Below are 12,211 nucleotides of genomic sequence, written 5' to 3' on the forward strand. Positions count from 1 at the left end.
ATGTAGGTATTTGAAAGAAGGAGAATAGGTGTATATGTGGCTAATATTGAGGACCTCAGACAGGACAAAAAATATATCCTGCAATATTTCTATAGCATATAATACTTTTATGTTGAAGCCCTATAAAGCAATTACAATTAAGTGAGTGAATACAAAAGTGCTATAGAAGTTTTTGCCATTTTTTGTTTACTTTTGACAGTCTGGAGAAAAAATGTATTTCCCCACTAAACAAAATATACACGCCTTTCTTGCAAGACTTTACAGATTCTTTCAGGGTGAGTTAAAAGGATTGCCTTGTTGGCAAAAGCACACACTAATATTTGAGAAAACAAAGCCTGGTGCACTGCACTGGTGCCTTGCAAAATGAATCCATGGGTGCTCTGAGGCAAAAGAGGTCATGAGTCCTTGTCAAAAATAGAAAGAGGAGCCAAGGCACTCATTTGGTTAATGTTACAAAGCCTTTATTTTAGTGGGCTCAAAGCATATTAAAACATATTCAAATGTGCACCGATGCATTTCGGTTTCTCTGAGCCTTCATCAGGGTGCTCTCCCAAAACTCTCCGAGAGCACTCTGATCAAGCCTTTTTAAAATTAATCATGTGTGTCTTGGCTCCTCTTTTCAATTTTCGACACTTTAGTATTCATTAGATATTGGTCTAGAATGACTAAAATTAATCCATTAAAAACATCTTTAGTGAGAGTTCTCAGTAGGTCTTTTGCATTTCTGAAATGCAAATTGGTCAAGATTTATTCAGTATAGATTAGTTAATCTGGGATATAGGCTTTTTAGTAATATGCATTTTACTAAAGTTAAAATGAGCCAGCTTTATGCCAGTTATAAGTGTCATAAGTCATTAGTCAGAAGTGGAGTAGAACTACATTTTGTGGCATAATTTACGCAAAGTTGCCTTCTAAGCCTCAAGTCCTTTTTAGTCTATAAATATAAACCCCATATGATGGTATTGTTACTGCTTTTCCCCAAACACATACCTTTATCGCAAGCCTGGCCATCTGTAGCAAGCAGAGTGAAAAAAGGATAACTGAAGCATCTGCTTCTGCACAAGATCACACCATGGTAAAGGGAATATTCCATGCATAAAAATGTACTCATGCTGATATATCATATCATAATATCACATCATATCAACTTTTTTGTTTCTTTCCTTTTTATTTTCGGGGGGGGGGGGGGGGGGGAATGCACAATCCGCATGATATACACTCCCCATTCACTTTATTAGGAACACCTACACACCTACTCATTCATGCAGGTATACAATAGGGCAGCAGGACAATACTTAAAATCAAACAGATATAGGACCTTCACATAATGTGACTTTAACCATGGCATGGACAGGTGAAGCATGGAAAAAGACCTGGCAATGTTTTTCCAATCTTCAACTGCCCAGCATTGTAGATCCTTTGTGTATTGTAGCCTCAGATTCCTGTTCCTGGCTGATGGCAGTGGAACCTGATGTGGTCTACAGCTGTTGTAGCCCATCTGCCATTCTGAGATGCTTTTCTTCTCAGGACAGTTGTAAAGAATGGTTATTTGAGTTACTGTGCAGATGTACAGGCCTTCCTAATAAAGTAGGCAGTGAATGTAGATCTAATAACAGATGCTTTGAAACAAACAAGGTGAAATAGCCTGGGGTTTGAACAGAAGGACATTAATCTGAGAATGGTTTGACTTCTGTTTGATTTTGGCATAAAGCCTTGTTTTCATTTCAGACTGGGCCAAGCATCTTACAGTCAGATTAAAGGGACCCAAATAGACTCATAATGACACTGCTGCTGTTTAGACTATGAGTGGATTTGTGTGTCTGACTTACAGAGTGGTGCACTTGGTGACTTAGGATTCTGGTAAGTGCCAGTTTTCAGCCTATGTGCCAGGCGCCTGGACAAATAATTAAGAGATCAAAGCAAGTGCCAGAAGTAAAATGCACAAAGTTATCCTGCAGCTATTTTAACTGATGCATACTCATCTAAATTATCAGACTAGTTTCAATCCAAAGCATACTTTGCAATGGTCAACACAGTTCATGTATAGGAGAGTGCACCTCTGTTGGAAGTGTTTTGAAGGGATAAGACCAGCACGCAGGTTGCTGTCACCCATACGTTTGGCCTGCCACCATGTCGGATCATCCTGACTGACCACCTGCAGGATGTCACCTCGCAGGAAAGGAAGTCCTGCCTCTTGGCAAGGTATGGCCTTGTCTTCAAATGGGGTGTAGTCAAATAGGGCCCTTAAATAAACCTTGTAATCAAACCAGAGAATATATGAGAACACAAATATGTGTCAAGTTCAGTAACACTATTAGAATATCATTTTAAATGAGCTGTATCCAGTGTATTGTAGAAATGCTGCTGGTGGATCATAATGACTGATGTCATTCACCGTACTCTCCTTGTGTTTGTCCTCCTCCTTAATGGCAGGGATTATCTTCAGCGTGATGGAGCCCTGAGACTGAGACTGCAGCCAGAGGTTCAAAAAAAAAGTATATAAATCAGTCTTTCTTGGAACAGGAACAGCAAGTGTACTTTCTGACCTGTGCAATTCAGTAAAAATATGAATTGATGCAGTACCAGTCTGCAGAAATACATACCAAAATTTGACTGATCTCATCAGGCCGCTTGTGGGCGATGAGATTTCCGTTGACTTCCCTGAGCTCATCTCCCACGTGGACCAGCCCTGTGGACATATTCACATTGCAATCCAATCAGTAGCTTTCAGGATAAGCATTATTTCTGGAACTTTGTGAATTTCACACTAAAGGGTTCTACCATTCAGAACATAGCTGTCCTTAGGTCTTATTTTGATCAGATATGATGGCAGCATTGAATGTATCCTTCCAAGTCTCACCAGATTAAAGTGCCATCAAAACTTCAACAAGCATAGGGTAAACTGTGACGCGAACTAATTGGGTACAATTAGTTTATGCCAAAGAACTATTTGCAATTATTGATAACTTTAACCTAGTACAACATGTACAGGGACCGACCCACTCTCGTGGTCATACTCTTGACCTCGTCATCACAAAGGGTCTTACTGTTTCTTATACTGTTGTTGACCTGGCCTTATCTGATCATTTCTGTGTTTTCTTTGAAGTTTCTATGTCTCCTCACATTCAGAATAGCTCAACGACTATAGGCAGGAGAGTCATAAACGACAACACATGTGCTCTTTTTAAGCAAGCTCTCTCTCAGAACTCAACCAAAATGTCAGACTCTGTAGATGATTTACTGGAATTTTTTTATTTAAATATGACCCAAATTACGGCACGGTGGTGTAGTGGTTAGCGCTGTCGCCTCACAGCAAGAAGGTCCTGGGTTCGAGCCCCGGGGCCGGCGAGGGCCTTTCTGTGCGGAGTTTGCATGTTCTCCCCGTGTCCGCGTGGGTTTCCTCCGGGTGCTCCGGTTTCCCCCACAGTCCAAAGACATGCAGGTTAGGTTAACTGGTGACTCTAAATTGACCGTAGGTGTGAATGTGAGTGTGAATGGTTGTCTGTGTCTATGTGTCAGCCCTGTGATGACCTGGCGACTTGTCCAGGGTGTACCCCGCCTTTCGCCCGTAGTCAGCTGGGATAGGCTCCAGCTTGCCTGCGACCCTGTAGAAGGATAAAGCGGCTAGAGATAATGAATGAATGAATGAATGACCCAAATTATGGATGATATTGCTCCATTCAAAATAAAAAGAGTCAATGATAAGCAGAAAGCATCATGGAAGCAGTACCCGGCTGTTAAACTGCTAAAGAGAGAATGTAGAAAGACTGAAAGAAAATGGCGCAAATCTAAACTTCACATCCATTATCAAATCCATAAAGAGATGCTTTGTAATTATAATTATGAAATTCGTAAAGCAAGACAGTCTTTCTTCTCCAATATCATCAGCAGGAATATGAACAATGCCCGTGTGCTATTTTCAACAGTAGAGAAGCTAACTAATCCCCCACCACAATTAGCACCTGAACTTCTCTCAGTTAATAAATGCAATGAGTTTGCATCCTTCTTCAAAGGTAAAATTGATAAAATACGGCAGAATATTTCTCATAATATATCTCAGTTGCAAAAAATTGAAAAACTGCAATCACCAATGACACAGATAGATAACTTTAACACAATGTCAGAATTTTGTTTAATTGATTATGAGACTCTTGAAAAAACTGTACAAAATCTCAGTTCCTCAACATCTGAACTGGACATTCTGCCCACCAACTTTTTTAAGTCTGTACTTCATCTTATAATTACAGATGTGCTTCAAATTATAAATACATCCTTGGAGACTGGTGTTGTTCCTGTGTCCCTAAAAAAAGCTGTTGTAAAGCCCCTTCTTAAAAAAAATAATCTGGATCCTTCAGTGTTAAATAATTACAGGCCAATATCAAATCTACCATTTATCGGGAAAATCCTGGAAAAAATTGTCTTCAATCAATTAACTGCCGGCGGCATGGTGGTGTAGTGGTTAGCGCTGTCGCCTCACAGCAAGAAGGTCCTGGGTTCGAGCCCCGGGGCCGGCAAGGGCCTTTCTGTGTGGAGTTTGCATGTTCTCCCCGTGTCCGCGTGGGTTTCCTCCGGGTGCTCCGGTTTCCCCCACAGTCCAAAGACATGCAGGTTAGGTTAACTGGTGACTCTAAATTGACCGTAGGTGTGAATGTGAGTGTGAATGGTTGTCTGTGTCTATGTGTCAGCCCTGTGATGACCTGGCGACTTGTCCAGGGTGTACCCCGCCTTTCGCCCGTAGTCAGCTGGGATAGGCTCCAGCTTGCCTGCGACCCTGTAGAACAGGATAAAGCGGCTAGAGATAATGAGATGAGATGAATTAACTGCCTTCTTGATATCAAACAGCCGTTTTGATAATTTTCAGTCAGGATTTCGTGCCAATCATAGCACTGAAACAGCGCTGATTAAAGTTATAAATGACATACGTCTTAATACTGATGCAGGCAAAACATCGGTCCTGGTATTACTGGACCTCAGTGCAGCTTTTGATACTGTTGATCACAACATACTGCTATATCGACTTGAACACTGGGTTGGATTGACTGGTAAAGTTATCAATTGGTTAAAATCATACTTAAAAGATAGAAGCTTCTTTGTTACCCTGGGAAATTGTTCCTCAACGTCAATGCCCTTGACCTGTGGTGTCCCCCAGGGGTCGATTCTTGGACCATTACTTTTCAACCTTTATATGCTCCCACTTGGACAAATTATCAATAAAAATTCAATTTTGTATCACTGCTATGCAGATGATACCCAAATTTATTTTGCTCTATCACCAAATGATTATGCCCCCCTTGAATGTCTCTACCAGTGTATCGATCAAATCAATAGCTGGATGTCACAAAATTTTCTTCAGCTGAACACAGATAAAACAGAAGTAATTCTATTTGGAAAAAAAGATGAAAGACTCAGGATTACCACTATTCTTGACACAAAAGGGATTAAAACTAAAGAAATGGTTAAAAATCTTGGTGTTTTCATTGACAGCGAGCTAAACTTTGACAGTCACATGAAAGCAATCACTAAAACGGCATTTTATCACCTAAAAAACATTTCCAAACTAAGAGGACTTATGTCAAAACATGATCTGGAAAAACTAATACATGCCTTCATCTCTAGTAGGGTTGATTACTGCAATGGCCTTTTCACAGGCCTGCCAAAAAAGACCATCAAACGACTTCAGCTGGTTCAAAATGCAGCGGCTAGGGTTCTCACACGAACAAAAAGAACAGAGCACATTACTCCAATTCTAAGGTCCCTTCACTGGCTTCCAGTAAGCTACAGAATTTACTTTAAAGCATTGCTGCTGGTGTACAAATCTCTAAATGGTACAGGGCCCAATTACCTCTCTGATATGTTGCAGCGGCCTAAGCCAATCAGATCTACCAGATCGCAACAGAAAAATTTACTATTAAAACCAGTTGTTAAAACAAAGTGTGGTGAAGCAGCTTTTAGCTACTATGCAGTACAGCTATGGAACCAACTGCCAGAGGACATTAAAAATGCTCCTGCTGTTGGCAGCTTCAAATCTAGGTTAAAGACCAAGCTGTTTTCAGATGCTTTCTGTTAAATAATTAATATTTTTACATTTTTTATAATCTTTACTTTCTCTGCATGTTTTAAATTTACTTTAACTTTATTCTATTTTATTCTGCTAGTTTTTTTTTCCCTTTCTCTTTCTTTTTCTCCTTTTTCTTTTTGGCATTTTAATATTTTATTTCTACTATTGTTTAATTCTTATTATTTTCTTTTAATTCTTTTAATTCTTTTAATTAATTATTTTAGAATAAAGATAAAATTATTTTATGTAATTTTATTTCTCTATTGTTTACTGTTTTTGTTTTTACTTCTGTAAAGCACATTGAACTGCCATTGTGTATGAAATGTGCTATATAAATAAACTTGCCTTGCCTTGCATTTACAAATGTATGTGAATTTCTTGTAGGTCGCTAAATATGTGTTCATAATCTTCCAACAGCCAATATCTACGAACTAACACAAGCTCAAAGGTTATGTAGCTGAATTGTAAGTCACTAACTAGTCATTCATTCATTCATTCATTCATTCATTCATCCATTATCTGTAACCACTTATCCTGTGCAGGGTTGTGGGCAAGCTAGAGCCTATTCCAGCTGACTATGGGCGAGAGGCGGGGTACACCCTGGACAAGTCACCAGGTCATCACAGGGCTGACACATAGAGACAAACAACCATTCACACTCACATTCATACTTACGGTCAATTTAGAGTCACCAGTTAACCTAACCTGCATGTCTTTGGACTGTGGGGGAAACCGGAGTACCCGGAGGAAACCCACACAGACACAGGGAGAACATGCAAACTCCACACAGAAAGGCCCCTGTCAGCCACTGGGCTCGAACCCAGAACCTTCTTGCTGTGAGGCAACAATGCTAACCACTACACCACCATGCCACCATTCATTCATTCATTCATTCATTCATCCATTCAGTAACTGCTTTATCTTGGCCATGTTTGTCGTGATTATCCTGGCAAACTGGGCTTAAGGTAAGAATGCATCCTGGAATGGAGACCAGTTCATAGATTAGCATCTTTTTTTGGAATTAAACATCATGTAAACTTAATTTGCTCAGAAATGTGTTCAATCTAGGTCCCTATCGTGGAGTCCAAAATTCTGAGAGCTCTAGGGAAAATGGTTCTGTTTGACATTCTTTTTCAATTTAACACAATAAGATTTTAAGTTAATTTAAGTTTAATTACAAACAACTTAAGTGAAAAGTAAAATCTTAGAAATATTTACAGTACCAGTCAAAAGGTTTGTATGACACAAAGTGCCAGTCAAAAATTTGTACACCCCTAGTCCTTCATAGTATTTTCTGTATTGTGGCTGTTTTCTACATTGTAGAGCAATACTGAAGATGTCAAAACTATGAAATAACATATGGAACATGTGGAATTATATATTAAACAAAAAAGTGTAAAAAAAAGTTTCATATTTTAGATTCTTCAACATATCCACCGTTTCCCTTGATGACTCTTTGCAGACTGTTGACATTATCTTAACCAGCTTCATGAGGTAGTCACCTGGAATGCTTTTCAATTAACAGGTTCTCGTCAAAAGTTAATTAGTGCAATTTCTTGCCATCTTAATGTGTTTGAGATCTCATCTCATCTCATCTCATCTCATCTCATTATCTGTAGCTGCTTTATCCTGTTCTACAGGGTCGCAGGCAAGCTGGAGCCTATCCCAGCTGACTATGGGTGAAAGGCAGGATACACCCTGGACAAGTTGCCAGGTCATCACAGGGCTGACACATAGACACAGACAACCATTCACACTCACATTCACACCTACGGTCAATTTAGAGTCACCAGTTAACCTAACCTGCATGTCTTTAGACTGTGGGGGAAACCAGAGCACCCGGAGGAAACCCACACGGACACGGGGAGAACATGCAAACTCTGCACAGAAAGGCCCTCGCCAGCCACGGGGCTCGAACCCGGACCTTCTTGCTGTGAGGCGACAGCGCTAACCACTACACCACCATGCTGCCCTTACTTTAAGACATGAAGTGTTTTTTTAATTAATAAAAATAAAGAAAACCATTGAATTAGAAGGCATGTCCAAACATTTAGCTGGTACTGTACATTAATTTTAGAATTTCTTGTATTTGGTATGTCTCCATTTTGCTTTAATGACAGTGTGCACTTGAGCTGACACAGACTCCACAAGTCTGTGTAAAACTTTATGGTCCATGGTAGAGCAAATCCACTGGAGTTTCATTTGAACACATTCTTCAATGAAAGGGATAAGGCTCATGGAAAATCTGACCTTTTGTAAAAAAAAAAAATTAACATGGTCAGTATCACAAATTTGCTTAAATTTAAATAGTGACCTAGAAATTACTTACATCTTGAATATTAAATAGTCAAGATGTTGTATACATATTTCTTTTTTTCTTTTTGGTTGTTTGTTTTAGAATGTTCAAAATTCTAAAGCTACTTTGTCTGTTTATTAACTTTTTTTTTCCAAAAATCCCAGATTTTCAATGTAGTCTCAGACTTTTGGACCCCACTGTAAATAACTACAGATAGATGACAAATTAATGGGAAAAACCTGAATAAATGAAACAACTAGAAGGGCACTAGGCTGAGTGCATACTGCTGCCAAGCCACATATTAGAATATCCAGATGTTTACTATGTTTACATACAACCCCGATTCCAAAAAAGTTGGGACAAAGTACAAATTGTAAATAAAAACGGAATGCAATAATTTACAAATCTCAAAAACTGATTTTGTATTCATAATAGAACATAGACAACATATCAAATGTCGAAAGTGAGACATTTTGAAATTTCATGCCAAATATTGGCTCATTTGAAATTTCATGACAGCAACACATCTCAAAAAAGTTGGGACAGGGGCAATAAGAGGCTGGAAAATTTAAAGGTACAAAAAAGGAACAGCTGGAGGACCAAATTGCAACTCATTAGGTCAATTGGCAATAGGTCATTAACATGACTGGGTATAAAAAGAGCATCTTGGAGTGGCAGCGGCTCTCAGAAGTAAAGATGGGAAGAGGATCACCAATCCCCCTAATTCTGTGCCGACAAATAGTGGAGCAATATCAGAAAGGAGTTCGACAGTGTAAAATTGCAAAGAGTTTGAACATATCATCATCTACAGTGCATAATATCATCAAAAGATTCAGAGAATCTGGAAGAATCTCTGTGCGTAAGGGTCAAGGCCGGAAAACCATACTGAGTGCCCATGATCTTCGGGCCCTTAGATGGCACTGCATCACATACAGGCATGCTTCTGTATTGGAAATCACAAAATGGGCTCAGGAATATTTCCAGAGAACATTATCTGTGAACACAATTCACCGTGCCATCCGCCGTTGCCAGCTAAAACTCTATAGTTCAAAGAAGAAGCCATATCTAAACATGATCCAGAAGCGCAGATGTCTTCTCTGAGCCAAGGCTCATTTAAAATGGACTGTGGCAAAGTGGAAAACTGTTCTGTGGTCAGACGAATCAAAATTTGAAGTTCTTTATGGAAATCAGGGACGCCGTGTCATTCGGACTAAAGAGGAGAAGGATGACCCAAGTTTTTATCAGCGCTCAGTTCAGAAGCCTGCACCTCTGATGGTATGGGGTTGCATTAGTGCATGTGGCATGGGCAGCTTACACATCTGGAAAGACACCATCAATGCTGAAAGGTATATCCAGGTTCTAGAGCAACATATGCTCCCATCCAGACGACGTCTCTTTCAGGGAAGACCTTGCATTTTCCAACATGACAATGCCAAACCACATACTGCATCAATTACAGCATCATGGCTGCGTAGAAAAGGGTCCGGGTACTGAACTGGCCAGCCTGCAGTCCAGATCTTTCACCCATAGAAAACATTTGGTGCATCATAAAATGGAAGATACGACAAAAAAGACCTAAGACAGTTGAGCAACTAGAATCCTACATTAGACAAGAATGGGTTAACAATCCTATCCCTAAACTTGAGCAACTTGTCTCCTTAGTCCCCAGACGTTTACAGACTGTTGTAAAGAGAAAAGGGGATGTCTCACAGTGGTAAACATGGCCTTGTCCCAACCTTTTTGAGATGTGTTGTTGTCATGAAATTTAAAATCACCTAATTTTTCTCTTTAAATGATACATTTTCTCAGTTTAAACATTTGATATGTCATCTATGTTCTATTCTGAATAAAATATGGAATTTTGAAACTCCCACATCATTGCATTCCGTTTTTATTTACAATTTGTACTTTGTCCCAACTTTTTTGGAATCGGAGTTGTACATATCCGGATTTGAATCAAAAGCCAAAAAAATAAAAAATAAAATTGTTCCTTGGCCCATAGCTCACCTTTCCTCAAAATTTCATCAAAATCTGTTCACTACTTTTTGAGTTATGTTCAGAACAGACAAACAAATGGAGGCGAAAACCTAACCTCCTCCAACAAAGTTGGCGGATGTAATCGAGCAATTGACATTCTACCCTGTTCAGTGGCATGCTGAGGAAGTCCAGGTGGCCTTAAATTTGGATCAAGATGGCAAAAAGAAAAGAACTAAGTACGTATGAAAGAGGGTTCATGATTGTGGCAGAGCTTCAGCCATAAACTGTAACATCCAACCTGGGAATTTCCCCACCAAACTCTTACACCACATGGGCCTTGAACTTGGCGTGCAGCTTTATAGTTTGCCCCGTCTTGCTAGTAAGCTCTGAGCTGTTTTATCTGGATAGTATACTTGTGTATGATTTGCCTTGTCTCATCTGGTCTTGTCACTCCTTGCCTTTGCTTAGGATTTGATGATATTTCTGATCCCTGTTATATTAATCCTGCCTTGTGATCACATTTTGTTCTGTATTTTAATACAAAATGGACAAAATGTTCTCAGTCAAACAAAGGAAAATCTCAGAATATTTCAAGGTTATTAATCCACCTCTTGCACGTAGGTCCGTACAATGTGTCTGAGAGCCCTGTGTTACATAAACACTGTTTAACTGTGCAGGTATTTCACTCGGAGCAGTGGTGAAAGTGATATTATGATATTTAGACCTATAGTTAAACACATCAGGAAAAAGAATTGGAATTTTTTTGGTTGAAATCACACATTCAGTGACTGTGATGGTAGTGCATTAGTGTGAATATGTGAATATGTACAGGAGCAACTGTTCTTCGGGACACTGAGAACGCCACTTCATGTTGGTTTTTCCTTTAATTTGCCACCTGTCTTGTATGTTATTCCGTGAAGAGTAGCCTAGCATGAGAAAAATAGCTGCTGCAAGTTTGGAACCCCTCCACAAGAAAGTCATTACACTAGTGAGCCATAATGAATAAATACGTGTCATATGGACAGCAGAGTAAACATTAAGACATATGATGACCCAAATGAGACGATGGCTACCATAAATAAGCAATGAGGTTGACACTAAAGATAGCATGTATTTCTGCAAAGCCAATGAATAATCTGCCTAAGAGAGACTCTTGCAATATTTTTATTAAAGGTGCTGACTGCAAAGTTGAATTCTGGGCAAAATGTTCTATACCTGTTTGAGTTTTGAGATGTTTTGCTGCTGCACACACCGTGTATCCTGTGTGTCACTGTTTTGCCGAAATAAAATGCATCCCGCATTTTACGATTCCAAAAATTGCCGAAGCAAGTGAGCAGCAATGTCACGTGACCACCAGGGGTGTAGTGGGCGTGGTACGCGGGGGTACGCCGTCCACCCACTTCTCCCGATTCAAAAAAAAAAAAAAAGCCGCTTAACCCAATGGCTGCATGTCATGTATTTTGTATACGCAGGTGCCTCAATTGCGCCAGACAAAATGCTTGATTTATTCGATTGGTGCCTTTTATAATAAATTTCAGCCCATTGCTGGTTTGTATGCGATGTGAGTGAGTGACGTGACTTTTTTTGAACTTCTGGACACATGCTGTTGCCACGGCAGTAAGTAGGCTAGTAAAAATATCGAATTCCAAATGCAGCTCGGCTCAAATGAACATGAATCGAACATGAACAAAGGTGTTTGTGTATCATAATTTCCAATATTTTGGCTTCACGCCTGATAGTCCATGTTAAACCTATGCAAGGTTTATGTTGAGTTCCAGCAGCAGAGTGGTGCTGTCTACGATGATGCATTCGGAAGGAGAAGGCGAATTTGTTCCTCTTTAGCCATTTCGGCATATTCATTGGAGACAAAATAAACCGCA

At 39.6% G+C, this 12,211-nt stretch overlaps 1 protein-coding gene across 1 annotated transcript in view; it reads right to left on the reverse strand.

The window, feature by feature from the left end:
* Positions 1–12,211, reverse strand: part of mpp3b (MAGUK p55 scaffold protein 3b) — a 35,778-nt gene that overhangs the window by 11,302 nt on the left and 12,265 nt on the right. The window contains exons 7-11 of the mRNA XM_060938960.1: positions 2,604–2,689; positions 2,396–2,470; positions 2,058–2,254; positions 1,830–1,894; positions 991–1,011 (exon numbers count right to left, since the gene is read on the reverse strand). Of these exons, the coding sequence (XP_060794943.1) occupies positions 991–1,011; positions 1,830–1,894; positions 2,058–2,254; positions 2,396–2,470; positions 2,604–2,689 (444 nt within the window). The remainder of the gene's footprint in view (positions 1–990; positions 1,012–1,829; positions 1,895–2,057; positions 2,255–2,395; positions 2,471–2,603; positions 2,690–12,211) is intronic.

This window comes from Neoarius graeffei, chromosome 14 (genome assembly GCF_027579695.1).
Source record: "Neoarius graeffei isolate fNeoGra1 chromosome 14, fNeoGra1.pri, whole genome shotgun sequence".
In the NCBI taxonomy this organism is placed as follows: Eukaryota; Metazoa; Chordata; class Actinopteri; order Siluriformes; family Ariidae; genus Neoarius; species Neoarius graeffei.